This window comes from Acomys minous, assembly GCF_964271855.1.
Source record: "Acomys minous genome assembly, chromosome: 14".
Classification (NCBI taxonomy): domain Eukaryota; kingdom Metazoa; phylum Chordata; class Mammalia; order Rodentia; family Muridae; genus Acomys; species Acomys minous.
Genome location: NC_140496.1, coordinates 34,713,104 through 34,740,976, shown reverse-complemented (window position 1 = coordinate 34,740,976; position 27,873 = coordinate 34,713,104). Strand labels below are relative to the sequence as shown.

At 44.4% G+C, this 27,873-nt stretch overlaps 2 protein-coding genes across 2 annotated transcripts in view; both read right to left on the bottom strand.

The window, feature by feature from the left end:
- LOC311583113 (uncharacterized protein) overlaps positions 1-13,834 on the bottom strand; it is a 59,972-nt gene extending 46,138 nt beyond the window's left edge. The window contains exons 1-8 of the mRNA XM_084756429.1: positions 13,685-13,834; positions 10,508-10,712; positions 8,387-8,531; positions 8,080-8,213; positions 6,460-6,613; positions 4,931-5,035; positions 3,916-4,020; positions 913-951 (exon numbers count right to left, since the gene is read on the bottom strand). Coding sequence (XP_084612555.1) covers positions 913-951; positions 3,916-4,020; positions 4,931-5,035; positions 6,460-6,613; positions 8,080-8,213; positions 8,387-8,531; positions 10,508-10,712; positions 13,685-13,736 — 939 coding nt within the window. The 5' untranslated portion in view covers positions 13,737-13,834. The remainder of the gene's footprint in view (positions 1-912; positions 952-3,915; positions 4,021-4,930; positions 5,036-6,459; positions 6,614-8,079; positions 8,214-8,386; positions 8,532-10,507; positions 10,713-13,684) is intronic.
- A 3,883-nt stretch (positions 13,835-17,717) lies between these two features.
- Positions 17,718-27,873, bottom strand: part of LOC311583869 (carboxylesterase 1E) — a 28,507-nt gene continuing 18,351 nt past the window's right edge. The window contains exons 8-14 of the mRNA XM_084757792.1: positions 27,711-27,749; positions 24,783-24,923; positions 22,882-22,962; positions 22,500-22,647; positions 19,625-19,756; positions 18,640-18,712; positions 17,718-18,389 (exon numbers count right to left, since the gene is read on the bottom strand). Coding sequence (XP_084613918.1) covers positions 18,218-18,389; positions 18,640-18,712; positions 19,625-19,756; positions 22,500-22,647; positions 22,882-22,962; positions 24,783-24,923; positions 27,711-27,749 — 786 coding nt within the window. The 3' untranslated portion in view covers positions 17,718-18,217. The remainder of the gene's footprint in view (positions 18,390-18,639; positions 18,713-19,624; positions 19,757-22,499; positions 22,648-22,881; positions 22,963-24,782; positions 24,924-27,710; positions 27,750-27,873) is intronic.

The window sequence follows — 27,873 nt, the reverse complement described above, 5'->3', positions numbered from 1 at the left end:
CTACTGTACTTTCCTCACCCCCTAAGCCGGAAGCCCAAGCTTCCCTCACCATCTCCCCTCCAAGCACACTGGCTTCCCACAGCAGGCTTTGGCAGCCGCTCCTCCCTATGCCTGTAATATTATCTCCAAATTTCCCAACATCTGGCTTTCGTCCAAGCCATCTCCTGTTTGCTGGCTATATCAAACTACTAGCCAACTCTGTCCCCATCTCCCAATTTATCCTCTAACTGTCTGACTGCCATCAGACATACCGCATGTTTTATTTCATCTTCTGTTGTGCTCGCCCAGATCCTGGAATTGAAGACTCCAAAAAGGCACAGAGTACCATGGGTGCCACTGCTGTACCCCAGCTGCTGAATCAGCTCTTGCCAAATACTTAAACTCTGATGGGTGGCTAAATCTCACTTCATCCTTCCAGGGTTTACAAGGAGAAAGCTGGCTGGGATGGTAGAACTGCAGAGATAATGTCACTAGACACAAACCATGGCTGAGAGGGAGGAGGGAGGAGATGGAGCCCATTGCTGCCATTTCCTGGGCAGTAGGAGGAGCTTGGGGTTCTCAGGTGAGAAATCATCACCCTCGTGTCCTATCAAAACACTGTTCCTTAATGAAGCATCCTTACTCAAGCATGTGGCAATGGAAGAGTCCATTACAACCTTCTCCCACAGGCCATTATGGGTGTAGGAGATGTGAATCCTAAGTGGGAGTTGAGGCCAGAAGATACATTGTTGAGAAGGACCACTGTGCAGGGAGTGAGGCCAGCCACACCACTGGTCTTCCTGCCTGTGTTACTAGAGCAGACACCTTCCCCTCTCAGGGCATACAAGGAAGGACTATTATATCACAATGGAGACTTTGAATTCATAGTTAATTGGAGACTCAGCGTTTGTAATTCAAGGTAGGGGTCCTTACCTCTTTTGGGTTTCCAAGTAAGTCCAGTTTAAAAAGATTCTATGAAGATAAAGACAGAAGGTGTGTTAGAAGCCTCCCCTGAACAAAAGGTCATCATTTGAACTGTGCCTCCAAGGCACCAGAGTAACCCCTGACCCCAGCTCTTCCCTGTCTACAGCATCTGATAATGAGCACAGGGCAGAACAGTGTGAAGGGGAAAGGCCATAGGACCCAGAGTCAGGATGGGGGGAGCCCTGGAGAGGATGTCTGCTGCCCGTGTCTATATTCTGCTTCATTCTGCACCCCCCTGCTCCCACTACGTTTCCTTCTGGTAACAATAACCCAGTTTTCCTCAAGCAAACAGTGGGATGATATGTAAGTAGGGGCAGGGACTGGGTAATCTTAGCAGGAGCTGGGATTAAATGTGGGATGGACCAGAAGGATAAGATGTTTCTCTCTCCTTCACTTCTTAATTCAAGAGCTTGGATACTGGTGTGTAACTTAGTGTGACCATGTCCCTGAATGTAGAGACTGGTTAAAAAATGAATATGTAATGGTGCCCATACAGAAGAGTCCTGAAAATCTACTGCTGACTTCAGATAGAAGTGACTTCTAAGCAAACAGATGCAATTAGACTCTTATTATATTTTCACTCCCCAAAGAGACATGATTATTTGACAGAAGACAAAGAACGGAGAGCTGAGACATAGAGACAGACAGATTCTCAGTGATATATTTATAACATCTGGATCCAGCCATGTCTTTAATTCTCCATTCAGAATCTCTCAGTCACCTGATGATTCTGTTGTCACCTGTTCTTTTCTGTTATAAATCATCAAAATGAGTGCTTTTACCTTGCGTCAGACAATTCTGACGCCCACAAGCTTGATCGCTCTCCTTCCAGCCCACCCTATTTTTGGCTGTGTTAGCCCAGATTTCTGTGGTGATGATGATGAGGCAGGCTAGCATAGGGAATAGTTTAACAACCTGTGACTCTGCTTGACCTGGGCTATGGCTACACTTCTCTTTTAACTATGTGCCTGGCAACCTAGGACTCTTACATACAGGTACTTTATACATGCACCCTTCATCTAACAGTGCACCAGCAATTGATTGACAACCTAGGATGCCCACCTGCACTAAGCGGCAGGTACATATCACTCAAAACAAGGGAATACATTTTTCTACCCCTAACAGCCATAGAATCTTCCCTTTAATGGACAGTTTTTATTCAAATGTATCTCAGAACATATCTGAGTGTAGAAAGTAGGAATTGATCAGGCCTGAACTAGTTTTTGTGCATTTGAAATATGATGAGCTGTGCCCTTTAAGTGACCTTTTAGGAGAAACCTGCTGTGTGCCATCTTATGTTCAAGAATACTTGGACATGCATATAATAAAAATCAAATGCACCATGGAATGAAACATGCAATGTTATAAAAGATTTACATAACCCAAGTCTGTCAATCAAAATAAAGACACACCTACATTATGTCATTTAGCAACTAGACTCTTTCTTCTGGTCCTTATGAAACATGCCTTGGAACTCTTAAGTACTCTCACTCATGTGGTCCATTGTCACTGTTTGAACATTTGAATAAAGTTTCCTTTCTTGCTATTATGGAATTTATGAGGGATTGTATTTCAATTCTTTAATAAGAGGCCAAGAACTTGGATACCCCATACAGGGCCTAACCACTGGTAACAATACTACATTTTAGCTTTTAGGAATCACTTCTATGGTGAAGTGACTGCTAAGACCCTCTCCCTCAGTGATGGATATAGTGTCTGTGTACGCGTGTGAGTATGCATGCTGGAAATGAATAATCATAGAAATACTTCCACAAGATCTCAGCTAATCTCAATGTGTCCTAGGAATTTAGGTGACTTAGGTTTCCTAAGTCATCACCTATTTCTGAATAATCTGGCTTTCTTGTGTCACACAGAGAATGCTTGAAATATTTGCTTTCATTTAGAATTGGAATATAGCTTTCTAAATTTTATTTATATCTTGGGATCCCCTTTATGATCCTAATGACCAAATCACCAAGGCCATATTGACACAGTGCATGGACAAACGTGGAGAAGCCTGCCAGAGGGACCAAGGAATAACTTGGTGTCTATTGTCCAGATAGAGAGGCCAAGAGCTCAGGTGATTCTTGAGCTTATTTAAATCAATACATCCGCGCCCCCCCCCCATGTGGTAGTTCTTAAGACCTTGCATGCTCTTTTCTCTGGATGTTTGTCCTGCTGTGCTTCCTTGTGATGGAAGATTCCCATGACTGTCCATCAACCCTCAAATGTCACTTCTGTAAGAACTATCCCCGCTAACTATATTGAATGTGTTCTTTCTCTGTACTGTCACTTTTAGCTCGGTAAGTATATGGCTGTGTCTCTCTATGAGTAGAAAAATATTCAACTTTTGTTTGTATTACTTCCATATACTTTGGATGAATGGATGGATGATGGGTTGACAGGTGAATGGGTGGATGGGTGAGGTTGGCCAATATAAGACTGGGAAAGAAATGTAGACATGAATTGGCTGGATGGTTCATGCATTATGAACACATTGAAAAATAGATGAATGAAAAGTTAGGAATATGTTACTAACTTTTGATGAAAGGATATTAATATATAGGATGAGCAGGAGGATGAACTTGTTGATAGTAGATGGATGAATGGGGATATAAATGGCTATCTTAATACTCTACTGAGTTATTGTAGGAAAATCTGGAAAATTGGGCTAGACAATCATGTTATTACTTAGTTTCTGTATCAATTAATATTGCCATTTTTTTCTGAAAAAAATACTCTCACCACCAAAATCCAGGATGGTGTTTTCCTCCCAGGTCATTAAGACACATATGAAAATAAGAATGTTGAAAAAAGGAAGCTTCATAAATTTAGGGGGATACAATACAATTTTTCATCATGTTATTGTTAGAATAGTTTTTAGCTGAACAGACGAAGATTCGTGTTAAGCAAATAGTGCGTACCACCAGAGTGCAGAATGGATATACTAACCAATTTTAGTGAGGTCTCCAGGAGTTCATCCTCTGTCTTCTGGCGTAAGCAATGAACCATAACAGCTGATGTGGTAGTTTTACACCCAGAAAGAGTAGAAACCAGCTGCCAGAGATCATAGGCAACAGCAGAGTTAAAGACAATGACTACACCCTCCACTAATGCACAAATAGATTCTATTTGTGTTCAATTTTTCTCTTTCCCGCTATCTCTGTCCCTCCATACCCATCACCTATCTATCTATCTGTCTGTCTGTCTGTCTGTCTGTCTGTCTGTCTATCTGGAAGATCATATAGTTCTGGCTAGTCTTGGATATTTTATATAGACTATGATTGTCTAAAACTAACAGTAAGCCTTCTGCCTCTCTTTCTCAAAGTGCTGGTATTATAGGCAAGTGTCACTATGCTCTGGTCCCAAACCAAATTCTAAAGACAAAAGAATTTTGAAAAATATACTCTAGACCAGTAAGCTTGGGTGCTGATACTACAGAGTGTTGTCTCTGCTACTAACTGGGGTAGTGAAATGAGTTGGATGCACAGCCAGTATCTCCATTACTGTCAATTATTTCCATTAACACGCTTATCTCTAACAGCACAAAATATACAAGATGTTCGTGGAGTTCAGAGCTTTTAAGGATGCCATTTGTTACGGAGGTTGGTCTGGTGTTAAATAGCTTCCTAAAGAGTTGGCTGCACATAAGCCATAGGGGTAAAAAAAAAAATCTGTTTTTGCCTCAGTTTCTCTACACGTAGTCCAGGGTGATAATTGTGCCTATTTTTAGGGAGAGCTGATGTATGTGACGTGGGCAGGATTGCGGGACATCTACATCATATCACTCACACACAGGGACTTTAGCACTTGCATAGTGTGGTGTAGAGAGAGTCATAGCAATCCTTGACACTCAGCCTTTCTCTCTTCAGGCATCCCTGAGCATGTAAGCTGAACCCCACGGAAAGAACAACTGGAGGATGCCAGGAGAGCAAACGACACAGATGCTGTTCACGGGCGTTCTTACCTCAGCAATGGGCTTGGCATCTTTTGTGATCAGAGCAGCAGTGAGGGCCACACCACTCTCAGATATGGCCCTGTGGAAGAGGTTCTTAGCCAGAGGAGACAGCACCTGACAGGGAGAGAAGAGGAGGAGGGTATGTGCTTACAGGAGTGTTCAGTGGTTCACTTGTTCCCTAAGGCTTCCTCCAGCTGCTCCTCTGTCCTGACCATTCATATGGGGACTGTGGTGTTGTGGACATGACAGGAGACATCTGTCTCCTGGTCTGCCTCCAAGACTTCTCTTTGGTTTGGCATTTCCCCAAGAGAACATCAATGGGATGGAAACAGAGACCCAAGTAAGAGACAGAACAGGAATCGTGTGGCAGGTGCTTACAAGGACAACTGGAAAGACTCTTAAGCCTGAGATGCAGATTCTGTCCTATCATTTTATTATCCAGATTGGAAACAACCCAAGATTCTAATATTATAAAATTTGTCAATAATGTATTCCTACTGTGAAATATTATACAATTATAAAAGATAATGCTAAAGACGTGTTTTATATTTAGGAAAACATTTACGTTGTAGTACTGCATATTACATTTTATTTTGGGTAAAAAGAATTGAAGACCAAATGTAGATACATACTGGGGAGAAAGAACAAAAGATTATGCATGAATGAAAAGACAGACAGACAGAAGAGAGAAACAGTTAAATAAAATTGTGAGGAGAGATTAGAAAAATAAACATAAAAATCTTACAGTCATAATCTCTGGGTAGCAGAAAGATGGACAACTTTATTTTTTATTTTTTTGGGTTAATCTATATTTTCTTTTTTCTCTGCTTAGACATTCCCCCCTCTGAGTATAACACACACACACACACACACACACACACATACACACACACCTGAGTGGTTTTTTTTTTTTGTGATTCAAATAACCTTCTGTACATTCTCTAAATGTCCCTCTGGCTCAGCCTCATGCACCAAGACACTTCGCATACCCATCCGCATCTGTAATCTGTGTCTGTGCTCCATCCTTCCCCATCCCTCCACCCTCACGCAGATCTTTAAAGTTGGCTACCCTCCCTCTTGGGCATGCAAAAGCTGCCAGGCCTCCTTAGGGGATGCTCCATTCTGCTTTCAGGCTTTAGAATTTTCTCAATGAGTACATCTGGCTTGAAGCCAAATGAGGGCACCTGACCTAACTCATGCTGTAATTCACACCCCTATTTGTACTTTTTTTTAACCTACGCCTATATTCCAGGAAAAGTGTGTGTGTGTGTGTGTGTGTGTGTGTGTGTGTGTGTGTGTGTGTGTGTCTGTGTCTGTGTGTCTGTGTGTCTGTGTGTCTGTGTGTCTGTGTAGAAGCTGGAAATTTTTGAATGCCTGTATGTGAAACTAAGCTTGAGCTTCCCAAGGGTCATCTGATGGTGTGCTATGAATACAGTCTTGTAAGCAAAGATGCTCATAGCTAGATTGGATAGTGGATGGTTTTCAGGAGATTCAGACACACACACTTGGGGGTTTTGCCTGGTGCTAGGAACACTTACAAGAACAGAGACACTGAAACCTCCTGCTGACTCTCCAAAGATGGTCACGGAGCGTGGGTTACCCCCAAAGTTGGCAATGTTGTCCTGAACCCAACGTAGTGCAGCCACCTGGTCCAAGTGACCCCAGTTGCCCCGGCTGTGTTCATCCCCTGTGCTGCAAGAGAACAGATCAGAGTCTACGGGAAGATGTCATGGCAAAGGTTGCAATGATCCCAATGCTTCAAAAGGGTTGGGGACCCTCAACAAACACCGTAGAATCAGGCTATGCACTAAATCCATTTTTTAAAAATCTATCTGATTCTCATTTCTGCAGCACTGTTCACTGAGAGGCTCCTGACTCACCTTCCAGCAGCTAGGTACCAAGGAGCCAGTATTGCACCCAGCACTGTTAGGAGCTAGAGCTCAGCTGAGAAGAAACCTCAAATCGCTGACTACACGCAGCTCATACTGCAGACCAGGAACTGGCAGGTGAGGTGAGGACAATTACAGAGAGTAGAAAAAGAAAATCAGGCAAAACTTCATGGCAGAAGTGGTCCTGGGGGTGTGGGTGATGTTTTAGGACTCTTCACTGGGAAAGGCCTCTTTGAGACAGTGCGTTTGGTGGAGGCCCTAATAAATGAGGATGCGGGTCTTGTGGGTATCCAAAGAATGGAATTTTACCCAGGAGAAGCTGCAGGTGCAACGACCCCACCCAGGGTATGGGAATAACAGTGTAAACGTAGCTATTGTGAGCCTTGGAAAGCACCTCTGTGTCTTTATAAGTAATGTGGGGATATTGTGCAGAGACATGATGACAGGACTTCCTGTCTCACAGAACACTCTGAGTGAAGCCATCGTCGTATTAAAATGGCAAATTTTCAATTAAAAAAAAAAGTTGTAATAATTATCCCTGCCACAGACTCAGGGCCTAGATTAGAGTGATAGCAGAGGGTCACTGTGGCTGCGATGGCGTGGATATGGGCTGTTCTCCAGTGGTTCACTGCTGGGATTCTGGTTTCTATTGTGGGGTGACAATATATATTTGTGAAAGAACATGTAACAGGTGAGGGCAAGAGCAAGGTGGTTATGTTACCGAGTGCACAGCACTCAGAAGGGAGCTCATAGGACCTAGCTCATCAGAAGGCATCCTGTTATAAAAACAGCAAGATGAGGGCTGGGGTGATGGCTCAGGGCATAATATCACTTCCTGCTCTTATCAAGTATCCGGATTCAATTCCCAGAACCCAGTGGTACCCTACAATCAACCGTAACTCTAGCTCCAAGGGATCCGAAAGCGCTTTTTCTGCCTCTGCAGGCCGCAGTTACACGGTGCACAGACATCTATGTAGGCAGAACACCCATATGTATAAAATAAACATAAATATCTTTTAAAAATTAAAATAGTAAAATCTCCCCTGCCCCTAACTTCTAGCCTCATCAAGTAATCTTTTCTTCTACCATGTTTTTTTCCCTGCCAAGGGCCTTCAACCATAGCCCAGATGATGGAACCAGTCAATCTTCCACTTTCAAATCTTGTGTTATATAAAAGTGCTTTGTAATGAACTAGTTTTAGGTAATTTGTCTTATTAACAGAAAACAGGCGAATGTAATGACTAATGAGGAGAGAGGACTATATCTTACCTTAAAAATCCCCAGATGCCAAGGCGATACTGAATGGTCACCACCACCACATTTTCGTGGGCAGAAAGGGCCAGTCCATCATAGGTGGATGCCCCGCCCACCACCAGTCCACCTCCATGGATCCACACCATCACCTGGACAAGAACATAGCCAGTCCTGCAGCCCATAGCCTCAGTGCAGTGAGGCAGCTTTTGGTGCTGCTGGGGAGTTAGGTCATAGATCGCAGACTTGGGGACACAACAAAGGTTATTTGGTTGGAACTGGAGGCTGGAACTGGGATCTCTGGTCCAGAGGTCCCCATACTTACTGGCAGCTGGCTGTTCTTTCTCAGGTCAGCGGGAGTATAAATGTTCAGGTAGAGACAGTCTTCAGAAAACTTTAGAGGAATGCTCTCCTTCCTGTTGGTGAAGAGCTCTGAGAGCACCTGTCCTCCAACTGCATCTTGGGAGCACCTGGAAGGGGAGAGAGAATATCTGAGGTTCTGCTAGATAGAAGCTTGGACATGGTACCCAGGACTCAACCTTTGTACGTGGAGTTTTGAACACATAAACTGAAATTGTTCTCACTGGATTGGAATCTTTCTCAGGGATAAGAGAGTCTTTAGGTTCCTGGTGGAACTACTGAGACTTTAGCTTCTCCCAAGCCTACATGGGGAGGACTTGGCATCTCTCCCTTCCTGGAGCCTTTGAAGTACTGAGGACCTCTGCCTTAGACAGTGGTGTTCCCTCACTGCCTGAATAGGGTCCTGCACCCTGCTAAGCTTGTTCAATGGGTTGTGGATGGCAATGCTTCTGTAGGTAAACCTGCTCTTATCCCTGGGAGTTTCGCATCAACCAGGAAAACGACCTACAATGATAGACAGCCTGGTATAGCATAGAGGTGTTGTCTTTGGGGGACACCGCAGGAAGACATCATTCTGGTCATGCCTCTGCCACTGGCATGCTGGGTAATCTTGGCAGAATTTCTTGCTTGTTTTGGTTTTCACCTGCCAAGGCCAGGAGAAGTGAGCACTGTCTCTAGGAGCCTCACCACCGGGCTTGCTAAGGTTCTTCCACCTCCCTATTCCATCAATAATCATTGTGGGCCGCCCTGACTAAAGGGTCCCACAAGTCCAGTGCAGAGTGGAATAGGTAGCATTAACCAAGTTTTTCTGAGTTCAGGGCAACTTCTCCTTGAGTAGGAGCCATTTAAGACACATCAGCCCCAGGTGTGCATCATCCTGTTTTACAGATGACACCTGGCTTCCCGGCATGTCAAAGATGCCAAACTTCCACAGCCATCACAGGGCAGAAGTGGAATAGAAAAGATGACTTTCATGTCTGCAGCCTAGGCCATTTTCTTACCCAATGGGAGAGCAGAGGATAATTCACAGAGTTAGGAACTGCGTGACCAGTGAACGGTGAAGAGTTCAACTTCACTGGTGTTTAGAACCTTCAAATATAGACCAACACTGCATTTGTTTGTTCTTAGGATCTCATATTGTTTATCTAATACATTTTTTGAGCAAGGCAAAGCACAGAGACAGTGTCACTAAACAGACGTTTCCACGTTTCCACAGGAGAAGTGTGTGCAGCTTAGATATTTCTTGGTCAAATTCCTACTCTATGACTGAGAAATGGCACTTCTTGAATTTATCCCCAAATCCTCATGATTGTGTGCAATGATTTGGTTACACATTCATCCAAGTGTTGTTATGCTGTCGAGGACATGGAAAGAGCTAAACCTGAAAAATAAAAGATTGGGTGTATGAAGATGAAGTCTATTTTCCTACCCAGTTAATATAACTGCTAAACACTGGCTGCTGAGTTAATAGTGTAGAATAATGTTAATGTTATAAATGTGCAAGGAGTCACCCAAATTTCCTATGTTCATAATCCCTGTCTAAAGGGAGGACAAACACAGACAAAAGACTGGCAGCGCGAGCTCAAATGCCAGCAGTGATTCTCTCTGAGTAATTAAGTTGTGCATGGCATGTTAACTTTGCAATATTTGCTTCCCTGCATTCCTTTGACTTTTCCGTTTTCAATAATTGTGCCTAATATTCGCAAATGGAGTGGAAAAAAGAACAAAGAATATTTTTAGGAGAAAAGTTTGCAATGGCAAGGACACAACCAGGACTGGAATCCAAGAAACCCTCAAAAGTGCCTTGCAGGGTACAAATAGTGTCTACAGTGACATTTTAGGAGGCTATCTGGACTCCTTCGGCTTTTCCAGTTGGCTTCAAGATTGACTGGGTGACACCAATTATTGCTCAGCTATGCCTAGATGGCTGGATAGACCTGGGTGTGGGACCTTGAAGTCACTCTCAGTGTTCTCTTCACTCACGTAACCCTACACAGCCACTCCCAAGCAATGCCAAGATTCAAGGCATGAAAATAAAACATCTTGGTCCCCTTTACTTTAAAAGGGGCCTCCTCCAGCGCCTTACATGGGAGGGTAGGAGGTGGCGTTCTTCACGAAGCTCCAGGGCTCTGCAGGCTGTGGCGGGGCAAACCTCAGGGAGCCAAGAGGAGGTCTGGCAAAGGGGACTCCCAGGAAGACGGCCACGGGCTGTGCAAAGCCTTCTAAACTAACATACTTCCCCTGGACTTTGCCATGAATTGTGTTCACCACAGGTGGTGAGGATGGGTGCCCTGTTGGAAGAGAGAAAATGAGAACACATCAGTAAGGAAAAGGCAGACCTGCATTCCCAGTTGATTTTTCACTTTAGGACTGATGGCATTCATAATAACACCCAAACCCTTCCAGGTCTCAAGTGCTTCTTGGAGAAAATTAGAATGAAGAAAATTGTCCTCACTTCAGCGGGCTGATTAAAGACTGATGTGTATTGGTGCCTTAAAAGCATTCAGCCTAAGTCACCTCAGAAAGAGAGGTACTTGACATGAAAATGAGCTTTGGTTTCCACTGGAAATGCTCATCCACTAGGATCCTGGTGCTGAGCTGCAAACCGGGTAAGCTGATGGGCAAGACGTGGCCCCTGTCCTCAGGAGGCCTCACCTTGTAGGGATGGCGACAGACACTCTCAACTTAATGTTGAGATGCATGATGTTTCCTGGGGTAGAGCCAGGAAGGGGATGCAACAGTTGGAAGAGGGAGTGGGGGCTCCGGATTGGTCACAGAAGAGCTGTGACTTACAGTGTGGGGATGAGTGATTAAGGGAAAGTGAAAGGGGTGGGGATGATAAAGCAGGAATGAGAAAGAGTGCTGTGGCTCACAGAGAGCCCACAGCCTAGCTGGGGCGTGTTGGTGTCCTATGACTGCCACAAGGAGGAGTCCATGAAAGAGAGAGAGAGAGAGAGAGAGAGAGAGAGAGACATGGATGAGAAAGTGCACACTGGAGAAGACCCCAGAATGACTGGGTAAGGCTTTTACTTAGTGTACAAGTAAGCAAGCAGAAATAGTTTTGTGGTAAAGCAGACCACAAGCTTCTAGACTATTCTTGGGATTCTGAGTGTGGTCTTCCAGAGGAGAGAGACTGGGCATCAAAATCATTCACCCTATTGTGCCCATTCTTGTAGAACGGACTGTCCGCTGCAACTCCTCACCTGTCCTGCTTCTCCCTGTTGCAGGAACTACACAAGCAAAACTGGTCCTTACTTGGCTGGTGGACTTACAGACACCTGGTCATGCCCACCCTATTGTCCTCTCTTGTCTGTCCCCAGAGGCCTCAGTTTGTAAGAACATCGCCCATTGGGCAGGGCCTTTTGTCTTATCCTTCACCTGTTTCCCTTTGAACACAGGCACTATGTCATCTTCTTCAAAGCTTGTGGCCAGAATAGGAAAGGGAATTTTACAATTTCGTGGGAAATGGCCAATAGAACTGGAAATCCTTCGTGGGAATTGAGCTTCTACGTCTCATGCTGTCAGCAGCCAGTTGCAGATTGTGAACGTTCACATTGGTACCAGTTAGTACAAACAGCGGTGAACTTTCTGGTGGATATGTGCACACAGAACCTAATTTAGGATGTTCTGGAAGACCATGCGGATGGGGTGTGAGGCTGACAAGTGTGTTAAGCAGTTCAAAGAGCTAGAGAAGGGTAAAGCCTCATGAGAAATAGCCCTGGGTGGTCTCTGTCAGCCCAGAGATAACCTTCTACTCTGAAGTGGGTAGAAACACAGGGGTCAAATGCTTGGGTCAAGTGGGTTGGCAGCAATGGCACAAATATTATGTAATTATGTGTTAAGAATTATGTAATGCCACAGTGCGTTGCTGAGCATTTACCGTGTGCCCAAGCGCATTCATTCTCTTTACATAATTCCTCAAAGAAGCCTTGCCAGGTGAAGAGGCAAGATTTCGAAGCAATGTGCTTTAACTAGACAGAAGGTGAAAAGCGGGTGCCATCACGGGCTGGCCAGCAACCAGGGATCTCTCCACTCTGAATGTCTGCCCATTCTTTCTGTGCCTTACAGTTTGTCTCACGCCTTGCATGGCTGCACAGGCAGAAAGAAGATAAAATCGAGACAGTTTTCAGGGCTCTGATGGCTGAGCACTAGGCTAGACACCAGAGCCTGAGACAGACCTGGGCATCTTTGACATGAAGGGGGACGCATTTCCTGCTTGCCTCAGTCTCTCCTCCATGTTGTGGTCCACCCAATCCCCCACCATTTCACTTCAGTACGCAGAGTGGATTTTGATATCTGTATCTGTTGCTTTGGTACATGAAGCTCTGCATGACCCGGGGGGAATTGATTCCCCCATGGCCTAACTAACGCAGGTTCCAACCCTCAGCTTCATAGTTTATCTAAGTCTCTTGCCTGGGCTAGCCCATTCTGTCCTGGACACTAAGATCTAGACACCGAAAGATCTGAATGAAGTCTTATATCCCCAAACCTCCAAAAGAACTCCATGTCACCTCCTCTCTGCCATCACACTCCTCCCTTCTGTCCAGGTAAAACTACAATGATGGCTCTTGGCCGTGTCGCTCCCATCTCTCCTGCCTGACTTTATTGTTTCCTCTTCTACACCATCCTGGTTACCTATGCCTGTCTCTTGGAAGTTTGAGTATGACATCATCATTTCAATGGTCCGATTTAAGCATGTCAAAATTTCTATCAGTGCATTAAGTTTTCAGGCAAACCTTTTTGCCTATTTCTTAACTTAACCTCTAGGACCCAGGGCCATCCTAAGCACTGTAGAAGCAACCCACTCATTGTGTCCTCACTGAAAAAGGAGCTCCTGTCCTCTCTGCTTTAGAGATGGGGTCACCCAGGCACTGCATCACCTAGGCACTGCAGTTTAGGATATCGAGTTAGGGTTACCGGTTAGAAGGCAGCCTCGTATCTGGGTCCTGAGTTTATGCTTTCAGCATTCTGCTCAGCCTCTCTCTATGACCTGCTTACAGCTTGATTAAGACTCACAGGGAAACAGACAAAGCTTTGTTCAGCCCTCCTGTGTCTCCTGTAGCTGGGTATCCAGGTATCTGTCCTTCCCTATGTCTCTGTGAGTTCTTTGGAGTTCGACGCACCACTTCAAGTGCAGAAAGGAAAAAAAATCACCAAGGGATTGAGACTATTTTTCACTGCCCTGTACAGATTATCATCTGCTTGTGCCCGAAACAAAGACTGAAAATGTCCACCCAGACGCCTGTAACCCAGAAGAACTTACCCCAGGCTGCGCAGGCAGCAAAAGAAAGCCAGACCAGAGGGTAGAGCCACATCGTGCAAGGACAAGGGTTCCGTGGGTCTGTGCGCTATCTGCTGTTTTAGCAATGCTTCTGTTGTGGGCCTGAGGGCCCGCCCCCTTGTGTTGCTCAACCAGCCTGGTTACATAATCTAAGAGGGCAAAAAAAAGCTCTCCCTTCCAAAGAGCTCCCTGGGCGTTAGTTGGGACCTCCAAGCCACACCCACTAAGAGTTTACCCACTTTTATCTGAGCAACCAGTCCCAATACTCGGGTTACAAATGGCCAGAAACCCATCAAACAGCTTCTTATGTAAGCACCTCTCCCTGCGGAGCTCTCCCCTCGATGAACAACCTTGAAACCTTGAACTCTCCAGAGCAGACAGCAGCAGGCAGGTGTCTGCAGGTAGTGAGTAGGAAAAGTGTCAGTCTGAGGCCTTTGTATGAAGCTGGACATTTTAGAGCACCCCACGACCCCACATCGCTCAGCTGGGAAGTGAGGGCACATTTCTCAGCCTCCCTGGCTTGGCCTTTCCTACAACCCATGCTCTCTATTAACCTTCAGATGATTCCTAAATTATTTTTGTAGTATCCGTACCAAGTGACCTGGCCGGCTACAGTGCGTAGTCAGGGTCCAGGAAGTTCTACCTTTCAGAGAAACACCCCTTGGACAGAATGTTCTTAGAGCAAATGAACTCCACTGACCATAACCCTTGCTACTAATCATCCATGCATGCACTTATACACGGACTCTCCAAACATTTAGCAAAGTGCATGGCCTCCCTTTCATGGTAATGTATAGCAGCAGGTGGGGTGGGTGCATCGCTAGAATGGTGGCCCTGGCCTCTTCACGCTTTCTTGTCTGGGTACCTCTTTTCATAGCCCTGTTTGTATACTTGGTTTGTTTTACCTAATGATTTAAGTCCTCGAGTTGCACTACTGGGTTATTTGTGTTTCCATTTTCATTTGATACTAGGTAGTGGGAAGGGTTGGCCTGGGGTTGAATCTTTAATTTCCTTAAGAGTAAATCTCTTCAACTGATGCACTTTGGAAAAAGTTCCATGAATAATAATAGACATTCTACAGGTCTGTGGGGGGTGGGAGATGACCATCCTGTAAATTTAAGTCTATTTGATGCATAATTCTGCCTTCTTAAGATGTAGACAATCATGTTATAAAAATTTCCCCCAGAACTACTTTTGTTTTTATCTGGGTCCTATATGTTTTATTTCCATTTTAATTTCATTTAAGGAATTTTTGCAATCTTCTTCCTCTTCCCCCTACTCTTTCAATGAATCACTGTTGGTTGCAAATTATATTGTTCAGTCTCTATTTTTACACAGTTTTCTGTTTTTTAGGGTTTTGTTCCCATGTGTTCTAACACAATGAGAGAACTTGTAAGTTTTATATTTATATTTATGAATTCTTTGCTTGGTAAGACTTGCTTTATTGTCTAAAATATGACCTGTTTGGAAAGCATACGATTATGAGATGAATGTGGATTCTGCATCTGTTAGATGGAATTCTCTGCAAATTTCTGTCATGCCCATATTATGTTTGGGGTGATTTAATTATACTATTTAATGACTTTTAAAATGATCTACCTGTTGGTAAGAGTGGGCTATTGAAATCATCCATTGTTGTTGTGCTAGAGCCTCTGTCATTATTGCTATTGTATTGTGCCCAACAATCTGTGTACACGCTCTTATAATCATTGTATTTTGTGATGTGTTTCTATCTTTATCATTATGTCTCTTCTGACTAATTTTGTCATGAAGTCCGTTGAGTTAGGCATTGACTTGGACGTCTTTCCTTTCTGTTTGTGGATGTCTTTGGTAGTGAGATGAATTTCCTGCAAGCAGCAAATTGTTGGGTCCATCTGAAAAAGTCCAATCATCTAATCTCTGTCTTTCCATTGGAGTATTAAGGTCATCTGCATTTAGGATTGTTTTTAAGCAGTCTGCACAAGTTCTGCTGTTTTCTTCTAGCTGTTTTGGGTACTCTATGCCTCCTTCTCAGCTTCTACTCACCCAGAGGTTTGTCTGCTTGCTGATTAGACAATGCTTGGTTTTCCCCCATGATCTTTATTTGCTCATTTTCCTTTTCACTGTGATTTGGTCTTTCTCCTGCTGTCATGATTGATTTTATGTCACTTCTGTAATGCTGCCTTAGCACTCTCAAACTCCTCTAGGCTTTGGAAGGCTTCTCTTTTCCTCCAGATTTGAAGGAGAGCTCCCTTGGTGTCATAATCTATATTGGCAGGGTTTTTTTGCTTGTTTGTTTGTTTGTTTGTTTTTGTTTTTGTTTTTGGCAATTGAAAACAAAAGGGGGAAATGACAGAATGTGCTAAAATGTTAGAAAGCAATAAATGTTTACAAGTGAATAACTATAGTAAAGTACAAAAAATATTGGAGAGAGAGAGGTGGGGGTGTGTGACTGTGAAAGCAGGAGGGGGGGACTATATAACGAAAGAGCAAAATAAAGGTCTAGTGGATGGCTCGGTGGGCGCAGACCCTTGCTGCCTGACGATTCCATCCTTGAGACCCACACAGTAGAAGGAAAGGACTGAATCTCATAAATTGTATTTGTATTGCTTAGCATGACCAGCAGGATCATGGTCACTTACTTTGTAACTGGGGCCTATTGTAACCCCTCAGATACCCTGATCAATAGAATGAGCTGGGTGGGCAGCAGCAGGGTTATTTTCACAGCAAGCCTTGTCTGAACTGATGGTGGTATGCATCAAGGTTGGCAGCACACGTTTGTTTTTCCTGCTGGGGATGAGTGGAGATGTAATGTGCTGTGGTATTACAACCTACACACTGAGTGTGGGGTGGGGAGTGGTGGATTGAAACTGTACCCTCCCCGCACCTTGGGCACTCTGGTGAAACTGGAAAGCCTCCAGCACAATAGCATGACCACTTGCTTCCTACCAGCTCTGGTCTTACAGGATGATTTCCTGCTGTGCATTTTTCTCAGTAATTTGTTGCAAGTTTGTTTTTTCTGTCTTCCTCAGAGCAAAACAGGCTCTCAAGGCAGACTCCTAGTCAGTCAGTGGTCTATGGAGACGTGAAAATTCTGGAAGTATTTCTTTCAGAGGGGCAGATTTAGACTCTGATGCGTTCTTCCTGTGTCTGTGTCTCTGCTGAAAACACCCCATGAGCATGTGAGTTTCTTGTATAGTTAGTTAAAATCCCCAGTCTGCTCTGTCCAACACAATGGGCTGATTGTTTTATCTCTTGCTAATTGGCTTTCTTTGTGGTGGCTGTAATTTTCACATTTAATATTTGATAGAATGTCTACAGAAGAAGAAAGAAACTGAAGTAGATGGTATTTGTGAGTAAACATGAGAATGATTGTTTTTCTCTCAGTTAATGAGAACCCCATTCTTTTATGTTGTGCTTGCATCCATGTACATGTATGTGGGTTAAAGGGCTTGGCTTTCTGCAGCATAGAATATATGTAATGTAGGATTTTTGTTCCCTCCTTAGCTACCACAATCCGCTGCCTCCTCCAAACTGCTAATGTTAGCAAGTGCTTTGTTTGAGCTTATGCAAGGGTGGATTCTGAAGGGCTTATGTCTTGCCCAGTGCTTGGCTTTCAGCCTGGCCTGTGCACACGCCCTTCACAGAGGTCCATCCCATGCTTTTATTTTCTTCAGTCAGATTTTGGATAATTGGTGCTGAGTAGCTATTAATTGGACCGTGGCATCCAGTCAGAGTCCCAGGAGTCTTACCAGGACCCTATGGTCCTGGATATTGGGATATAGATTCTCTGTGACCTTGTGCTTCCTGAACATCAAAAGACAGCTAGTAACTAGTGGCCATATCCAGGACAGTTTCCTACCAGGTATATGCTTAAACTTTTTTTTTTCCTTCAGCCTCAATGTCTTCACCAAGTCTTCAGAGGCAAGAAGGCCACGTCATTTCCCTTATGGATTTTATATTAATCAGGATAAAGAGATCCAAGCAGGGCTTCATACTTATGCCATACCTGCTTTTGATTTTTTTCTCATAAACGTACGACAGATATGCATGGACAAGTCAGTTACAGGTACCACTCTCCCCTGGATCAGTAGTTACAGAGACGTGATGCTCAGTTAACCTCCATGTCCCCCTAACGCTCCACTAAACCCTTTAAAATCAATATCCTCACCTGTTGAAGCAGATGGAAAGGAAGAGCCCAGTTCCCCACTTCCCTTCCCACCATGTTTGTCTTCCTTTACACTTCTGGATAATCATTTCCCCAAAGAGTCTCCATGCAGGCATCTCCCTATAGCATCCCCTCTCTCTGAGGAGCATGCATCCATCTCCAATTTGGATGTTGATTTGATTTACAAAACAGGATTTATTTCCCAAATTGAGTCCACATGTGCAAACATTCTCTCCCCCGGCCTCTGCCCACTCCCACCACACAATTCTCTAGTCTCCCCAATAGCCCTATCCTTGCTTGAAACCGCCATCGATGGAGCAGCCTCATTTGGGCTCCCCTGGCCTTCTGAGGCTGGCAGAGCCTCTCATTCACAGCTCAGCGTGTTCTGTCTGGGGTGGTTTCTTGGCCCTGAGCTCAGTCCAGAAAGCCACTTCCTTGTCTTTCAGTCTCTGGGCTTGCTGGGTGGTGGCTCCAATCTGTAGATACCCTTCCTTCTGGTCATATTCTGGCCAATAGGGCAGCCCCTTCCCATTGGGGTTCCTGGGAACAGAATCAAACAGAATTCCTTAAAGCTGCTAGGGGTTCCCCATATTCCTATGATATTTATACAAATCTCTGGCTTATCTCTTCCAATGACCTCTGTGCCACAAGAAATGGGGACACCAGTGGTCCCCGTACCCATCATGGTCACAGGGCCGAATGCTTCCATTTTAAATGCCATGCCTTCCCAATGTCGCCTTATTGTCTTATCTCACCCATAACCCAGCTCCATGTGGGTCACCAGACTCACCCATTCCGAGCAAAGTTGGCCCAGAATTTCATCACCATCTTGCTGAGATTGACCTCCTCTTCAGAGGCACCTTCTGTGGGGAATAAAAATAATCTTTTGACTTGGTTCATGGCTCATGAGCTAAGGAGAGCAGTATAATTTAGGAGATTATTAGAAAAGATCTTTCACACCAAAGCTGTGGAATCAAAATCTTCATTGCTGGAAGGTTCTGCTTGGCTGCTGTACACTTTCAGTTTGGGAATGACGGCTGTAGGACACAGCAAGCTTGCAGTGCACTCTGCTAGTGGCCATCCCTGTCCAGCGCTAGTCTCCTTGATATGTAAATGCCGCAGGTGAAGACTTCCAGCGGATCCCAGGGTTGGTCTACTTGCACCTTTCCTTAAGTATTCTCCACACACCCACAACTAGAAGTACAAAGGCCCTAAGATGTAATCCTGGGAGCTGCTCAGAGTATGTCATAAATACTCATGAGGTCATGAATCATAGTAACTAATGAAAGTTAAAGTATGGAAGACATTCTGAAGGGCTTTTTTAAAAAAATATTGTATTATTGTTTATAATGGAGGTAAAATGTGACATGTAGATAGGTATGCAAACAGTAACCCTGACAGCCAACTCATGGTCAAGGACAGCTTGATCTCACCCTCACTCACATTCTGACATGTCATTTTGAGTGGGAAATGACGCATCAGTGGCATTCTTGTTTTCAAATGGGACACCCAGCTGACCCTTTTCTCTTGGTTGGTGCTATTACTGATCAAGATCTTGATACAGACTTATGCCAGGTGCCCATGAGTGTGTACAAAGCTTTCCTGTGTGCTTGAGTAGGATAATGGCAGGAAACTTGACAGTTGAGCTCATCCCCGTCACACTGAGTTGGTAAATGAACATCAACAGAGGAAGAAAAATGTGTTCAAGGCCACAGAAACAAGACCAGAACCCAGACGCCCTAACCACAAGTTCACAAGCAGCAAAGCAACATTACCTCTTAAAATCGGGGCACCAAAGACCGAGTAGACTTCATCTCCATGGTCACCTATCACTGTATCGGGTTTCATCTCTAGTGAGAAGCTTGGGTGATATTGAAATTCATACATGTAGGTGGGGGCACCAGCATCTGGGAAGACACGATTCACAGACCATTCATGTTGCCAGACACAAGCATGGGTGGTATCAAGGGCTCTGCAATGCAGGAGACCTCTGACTGCCAGTGCAACAGACAAACAGTTCAACAAAAGCTTCTTCATGCGCTTAGCACTATGAAGTTAGAGGAAGTAAAACATCATGTCCACATGAGGGAAAAGATTTATGAATGCGCTGTATCCAGTAGGCACACTGGGTTGATCATTGATAACCCAGTAGTGTTCATTTGTTTCACGAACCATAGCTTGCTGGATATCCTCCATTCAGACCTGTGCTAAGCATTCTAAGTGTTTTTTCACCTATCCAGAAAAATGTGAGACACTTCCAAGCTACTTGTCTGAAAGTGAGGGCTTCTAAAGAGAGATACATGCAGACATGGAGCACCGGTCAATTATTTTCCTCAGGATACAATGTTAGATAAAGGTGTCCTTCAGAAGTAAGGAAATGACAGCTTGCTCAGAGAAATCAAATCTTATGAAACTCACCACTGCAGACATGCCTTCCGGGAACCATTATAGAGGTTTTGACATGTAATCACAAAGACAAGTGATGGGTAACACCAGACAAATGAAAACACAGAAGTCAAGGATACAAACCAGGAAACAGTATTCAGAGCATCTAGATGTTCATGATGACAAGCATAGCAAGCCATCCCCAGTAGAGGGACAAGACAAAAGTATTAAAGGACAGCTACAGCTAAAACACTGTCATTACAAAGAGATATACACTCTCTCTTTTAAAGGCACAAAAGTCTATAGTAGAAGGGGACAAAACATGGAGTTTCTCTAGCCGTTAAAATTGTTCTTGGCATCCTAGACCAGGGCATCTATGTGCCAAAGGATCTGAAGCTCCATAGAGGCAGGTGTACGCAATAATAAGAGATCAATTCATTTCAATACAATATTCAGTATTCGATACTGTCAATGATGGCTCATTCAGATAGAAAATTCCTAAGGACAACTAGATCTTGATCAGCATTTTGGGAAAAATCAATCTAATAGCATTGCACATAATAATCTGCCCAACAATGCACAGTATTTTTAAGTACCCAGAGAACATTGTTTAGAACAGATCCTATGTGGGGACACAACACAGTCCTCAGCCAATACAAGAAGACATGGGGTTAGAGAAAGCATCTCTTCTGGTCCCAGTGGGTTTGAAACTAGACATCAGCAACAGAAGGAAGTTTAGAAAATTCACAGACGGATAGGAGGAAACGTGGTCTGGGCCACTAATATGTCTGTTGTGAAGCTAAGTGGAAACTTTAAAGCATATTGAAAAAGGGATGGAGAGATAGCTCATCTCAGAAGAACTTGGCATGTAAGTGTGAGGGTCCCCAGCATGCATGTAAATACAGCCAACCTGTGCCATTACAGACCTGTGTGACTCTAGCATGCTGGAGGCAGAGATGGGGATCCCCACGGCATGCTGACTACTTAGACCAGCTGCGCTATTGAGTCCGGAGTTCAAGCCAGAGGCCTTGTCTCGGTGTATAAGGCGGAGAGCAACTTGTCTTCACACTCTCACACACAAGTGTGTTCTCACACACATATGAACATTCAGACACATGCATGTATAACACACACACACACACACACACACACACACACACACACACACACACTACAAATAGATCCAATCATTGATAATATAAGCCTCCTATCAATGAATAAACATCCCATGTTCTGATGGCTTTACGGATAAATGACACTAACCACTTAGAGAAAAGCTAGAATTATCCAAATATTCTCCCTGCTTTTCTTTAAAAATCAGATGAGTGGGAGTAGTCCCAGGAAAGCATTATCTTCAAACTAAAATAAGACAAAAACACTGCAATGACACAGTTCAAACCTAATCCACTTTGATGCAGTAAGATTTATCACTGAAATATGAAAACTCATTCATTTTTGTGATATGCAGCACTAAAGGCTGATGGATAAAAACCAGGTGGTCACCTTCCTTAAGGCCAGCCTGGTCTATACTGTGGTTTCAGGCAAACCTACATAGTGAGACCCTGCCTAAAAATGTAAAAACAAAAGCAGACAAAATGCCCACATTGCACGAAGTGTTCCATTGGTTTTGTGCAATTCCTATCAAAATTCCAATGTTAATATTCATAGATATGGAAAAAGTAATTCAAAATTCATATGTAATATATGGGTGAGGCTAAACATGCATACACACATAAATACATATGTTCGTACATGTACTACATGCAATCATGAGTAATATGAGCAGTACTTAATGTCTCATCCAGTGTTTTCATGATGCACTAAAATGCATGTAATTAGTAACAAAGTGTTGACAACAACAACAAAAAGAAAACAGAAAAGGTACACACACTGGTCAATAGAATTCTATAAGGATCCCAAAATGAAGTCAAGAGCACACAGTCAATTGGGATTAGGATATGGCATGACTTTCTATTCCATGAGAAAAAAAATTCTATTTGATGTATCTTTCACCTTCAATGAACGAACAGGTCTTGACTCATGTTTTCTGGCATCAATGTCCTTTTACTCCCTTGCATTTCAATTCTTTCTGCATATGATATCATTGGCACAAATAAAAGTGGACAATATTAAGATGAGGCAAAAAAGTCAGCCTTAGAGGCTTGATGTCGGCAGTGTCACATTTGCAAATGCTGGGAGGTAAGCCAGTCAGAGAGAAAAGTGATAAAGTAAGTGTCCCTCTCCTGTCCAACCTCTGGGACTCACCTCTGTGGCCACGGGAGACAATCACAGATGGGACACCAAATGCCACATCCCCAATCAACTCGAGAAGTTGGTCTTTATTTCTGCCTGGGTCATCTGTGTCTCTTAAGTACTTCTCAATGGCCACTGGAATCTTATCCTCAGGAAGGTTCTAGAATGGATGGGGAGAGTGACCGTTAGCGCGTGACTTGTGTGGCTTCTCTGGCCTGTTCACTGACTATGAACTTCTTGAGCCCTGAACAAATCCTGGATAGTGATATGGGGAACATCAGAAAAAAATGGGGACAGAAAGAAGACCCCATTCTTTTCCTGACATTCAGTAGGTTTATAATTTGGGGCAAATTCTCAGCTTTTCAACCAATTGTCACAATCCCCAGGTGCTTACAAGAATAAAAGAGGACTTCTTCAAGAGTGATGTGGCCGTCATCTGGTCCAATTTCACCTCAGATGGTGGATAGTTCATCATCTATTCAGAAGACATGGTTAGCATCGGGGCTCACGGAGACTGAACCACAAACCAAAGAGCATGCATGGGCTGCACCTTGACCCCCTACACATATGTAGCAGATCTGCAGCTTGGTTAGCATGTGGGTCCCCTAACAATGGGAATAGGGTCTATCTCTGACTCTGTCGCCTGCCTGTGAATCCCTTTCTCCTGGCTGGGTTGCTTTGTAAGGCCTCAGAGGATGCACTTAGTCCCTTCTGTGACTTGAGGTGGGTTGGTGACCTTTGGGATCCTCCCATTCTCTGAGAAGAAGGAAAGGGGGGAATGGGGGGAAGGCATGGAGGTGGAAATGAGAGGAGAGGAGGGAGGTGGCTGGGATCAAGCTTTAAAGTAATTAAATAAGTGATAAGTGAAGAGGAGAAACATGGTTATGTCTGAATCCTCAGAAGTAAGCAGAGTGAACACAGGCCAAGCAACTATAGCAAAGCTGTATGAAGGTATTACGTTGGGCTTTGATGGGCATGGTTGTTTATGATCTTTAAGACAATCAGTGAAACAGATGGATTTATACAGAAACCCAGGCATGAAAAAGATAATCTTAATATGTGCATTGATCAGGCCAAGTGGGCACAAAGACCCTCAAAGCAGAGAGGAAGCAAAACCTCACAGACATAAAAGAGAAAACAAAAAATCACCGGTTGTATTCTTTGATATCCACAAAGTTTTTCTGCAGTGAGAGCGGTGGCTCACAAGCCTGCCTCAGTCCTATGCAGCCTAATCAGTGTAATTCCAGCATAGCTTCTAGCAACTGCAAGCCACATGGTAGGGTAGCCCTGTCCTCCCTATAATGACTGTGCTGGAAAAAGCCTGCTGCTTTCAGGAGAAATTACTCTTCACTTGCAAAAGCATGGTCATGGACAGACAGGCTCTCACACCTGCCCAGAGCACTGACTATAGAAACCTTGATGTTAGCCTCACTTTACCTATGAGAACCTCACAGCCAAGGATCCAAATGCTTGAGAGTAAACAGCATCATTGTTTTGTCACCTCTCTGGAGTGTAGACACCTGGGGTGGCAATTCTTTCTCTGTGGTGGTCTTACTGCCTCTTGGACTTCTTTCTGCCTGCCATGAAATGTGCTTCTCCTCCAGATGAGTTTTGAATGTTTGAATAAGGGATCCAGTGTTTGGCTACACAGACTCCCTACTCATTTCCTCTCCAAGCTTCCTGAGCCTTGAAGCATCTCCAGGGTTAATTGGGTCTCTATCTGGGACATGAGGTTACGTTGTGTTTCAGCCTCTCCTGATTGCAACCTTAGTAGCAGATGACATCTGCCTTACTCCTGCACCTAATGTCTGACTTTTGTCCTAATCTTTGAACAGGAAATGCCCTTCTTCCCCTTTAAAGGTGGATTTTTAACTCATGGGGGTGTGACTTTGAATCTTTCAATGATGTGAAATGAAAGCCCAAGTGGAGACTTATGGGAAATGTGTCCAGGCCCATGGTGAAAGCTATGCTTCCCAGTCAGACTCCCCTGAACATATGGCCCTTTCCCATTTAGAGACACTGCTCTGTCACATTGTCTGGGTCTTATCCATGTAGGCCCTCTCGGTCTGGACACTTCAAGTATAATGGAATGACAAAGCATTTCCTGAGATAGGATTCCCAGGCCTGGACCTCCCAGGGTTAAAGTCAGCTCCAGCAGGAAATGTCTCAATGGGAATATCCATAGAGACAGATGCCCTAGGCACAAGCAGAGCTTGAGGAAGAAAGAATTCACGTTGGAGGAATGGTGGGTAGGTGATGAGGGCTGTGTTATCTGTGTGGTCTGTTTATGCTCACAGTTGGCAGAATCCATCCAAACTCTTGCTTGTTGATTCCCACGATGTAGGGCACAGTGTTGAAACTCTTCTCAGCCAGGATCTCTTCAGGCATCTTTGGCAGCACCACTCCATCCAGCACAGTGGGAACAAAGGGATGGCTCTGCAGAAGAGAGCAACACAGCACCAGTGATACCATCTCCCTCTACAACTTTCTAAAGAGGCAGATAGAAAATAGACACAGAGGCCATGTGGGGAGAGGCCATAGGAACTTAGGATCCTAAGAAGGAAATTATGGGTCCATGTACCACTAATGCTGGGTTATCTCAGTGGCAAGCTGAGGGTGACAAGGAAGGAGCAGAGGGGCCCTTAGCTGAAATTAAACATATATCACAGTAGAATATGTATTCCCATCTATACTAGATTATATTGTCCCAAGTGATTCTTACTACTCCTGATAGTTATGCCTGTAAAGTTGACACAAATGCTGCAGTAGTGAATGCAGAGACACTGCTGTTGGGTTGGGGTGGGGGTGGGGGGCAGGGGGGGAAATTCCAGAGCTAGGTTCCTGGGAACCTCTGCTCATTGTCATCAGCTTTGTATTATATGTGGGTCTCAGGTTTAAAACCATGTTATATAACATAGATTTATTATAAAGAATCAGCATATATAGAACTTATTTATAATAAAACACTGGATCAGTAGGGCTTGGCATTTCCCCAACTATGGGTAACATAAGAATAAATATGTTTGGATTCATATTCACAAGCATGAAGTCAGCTATAATTTTTAAATGCACACTCATGAGTCCACTAATTTACTTAATTTCCAATCTCTTCCTGGCTTTATCACACACTAAAGGTATCACATGACTACTCCTTAGCATGGCTTCCCCATGAGCTAGGCAAGTCTCTCTGTCTTTTGGATGCACCTCATCCAACACTGTGCCTCATCAACACTGACGTCAGCATGACAGAAGCCCACCCAAGGGTCCTCATGGGCTGTCTTGCTTGGAAACACTGGACGTATCAGCATCACTAAGCTCTAGAACATAGTAAGCAGAGAAATCACTTAAATCAGCAGACACTGAAAAATGGCAGGAAATAGCCCGCCCTGTGGAGACGTGTGATTATGAACAATGACACAAGACAATAAAGCTTTCCTGCAAATGAGATGCTAGGTCCACCTGGTGCATACCTGGCTCACACCACACACTGCTCTGTGCAGGTGTTGCAATGACCACAGCAACAGCACACTTGTTTCCCTGGGGCTTATATGCTCACTGCAGGAAGTAACTAAGTTCATAATTTATAAGATCCATGAATGATGGTGAGCTACATGTCCGTATTCATATTTCGAATTAGGCTTTTTGGACAAACATTAGACTTTAGCTGGTTGAGATATCATTAAGCCATGTTAGAGTTGAAAGTTAACTATAGAGAGCAGAGACAAAATACAACTGAAAGAGAGAAACACGAACTTTATCAACACAATGTCCACTAGCAAGTCCTGTCAAATACTCCTTCAGAACTGTCCAGACTCTAAATACTGGGGGTTATACCAGGCCTATGAACCTCTCTGCCTGTATAAGTGCGATGTACGGACCTCTCAGATGGGTTTAGCATCTGCCCTGTTTCTTTCCTACAGATCGCATATTTCCACACTGCAGTTGAGGGGGCTGTTATAAATCCACCAGGCTGTAGCTCTGCCATTTCAACCTCATTTCACTCTCATTCCCTCTGGACATGCTCTGCCCCATGTGGGGGAGGGAGTCACAAGCCAAGCCCTACCAGCCGTGTCTCCCTTCCCACAGCCACGTCCTGCTCAAGCTTCCAGTGTGCTTTCTTCCTCTCTGCCTCCACCCTGGAACACACAAGCCTCCCGCAGCTGGTCTTGGCAGCTGCTCTTCCCTCTGCCTAGAGCAATCTTGTCCAGGTCTCCTGACAGCTGCCATCCTTAACCCCTTCAGAGCCTCCCTCATAAAATTCAGGTGCAAACGCTTAAAAAGATGTCTTCTTCTGGCCCTGCTACATACAGAATACTACTGGCTAGCTCTTGTCACATCTCCCAATTCATTTAATTCTAATGGATAGAAAACATATATTATTATGCATGCACAGAGGACGCTGTAGGAATCAGGAGGAAGAGACAGATCATGCCCCAGACGCAGCTCAGAGAATCAGCTTGCACATGTAATATATTACATGTTAGTATATATTTTCCCTTCTGCTACATGCCTGCCCTACTAGGACAGAAGCCACCAAGGAAGCAGAAGATTATACATACTTTGCTGTTATGTCTCAGCTGTTAAATCAGCCCCTAACACAAAGTGAGTCGGTCCTCAATCACTACCAGGCGTCTGGAAGAATCTCATTGCACTCTCATTAGGGAAGATTGAGATCCCTGGGGATTTAAACAAGAGGACAGGGCTGGAGCTGCCAACAAGCAGGCACTGGAAAGGCTGGAGAGGGGGAGATGAATGGTAATGGGAGGACTTTCCTAAGTCATGGGAGAATAAAAGGGCAGGCTTCGCCCCTCCCCCCTGCCCCCCCTCACCCACCCCCCACCCCCACCCCGCACAGCTCATCAGCTCTGTTCCTTGCAGGAAATCCTTAGCTAGGTATCTCTGCCTCCTGAGAGTGGAAAGTTCCCGGAGAGCCTTTCCCAGCAAGCTCATTTTGAGAATGAGGAACATGAGCATGGAGAGAAAGAACAAGCCCAGAGTAGAGTTGTTGACCAGGAGCTCTCTACAGAGAGTCGGGGGGCGTGTTCGATGTCCACCTCCCACCCTTCTGTCTGTGCTAAATGCAAGTGAGTGAGTGATTTCCCCTCTCTAGGCCTAAGCAATGCACACCCTGGCATGACCGGAATTCCACCCTCTGAAGGATTACTCGTAGTAGTTACTTGAAATAAAAGCACTGTTAAGATTCAGAGGGCAAATGATCCTTACCTGACTGGAGTCTCCATGCAAATCCAGCTTATAAAGATTCTGTGAAGATAAGAAAGGGTGTGTTAGGAAGCCGCCCCTGTGCGAGCTGATTCTCTGAGCTGTGTTTGGGGGTATGATCTGTCTCTTCCTCCTGATTCCTACAGTGTCCTCTGAGCATGGACAC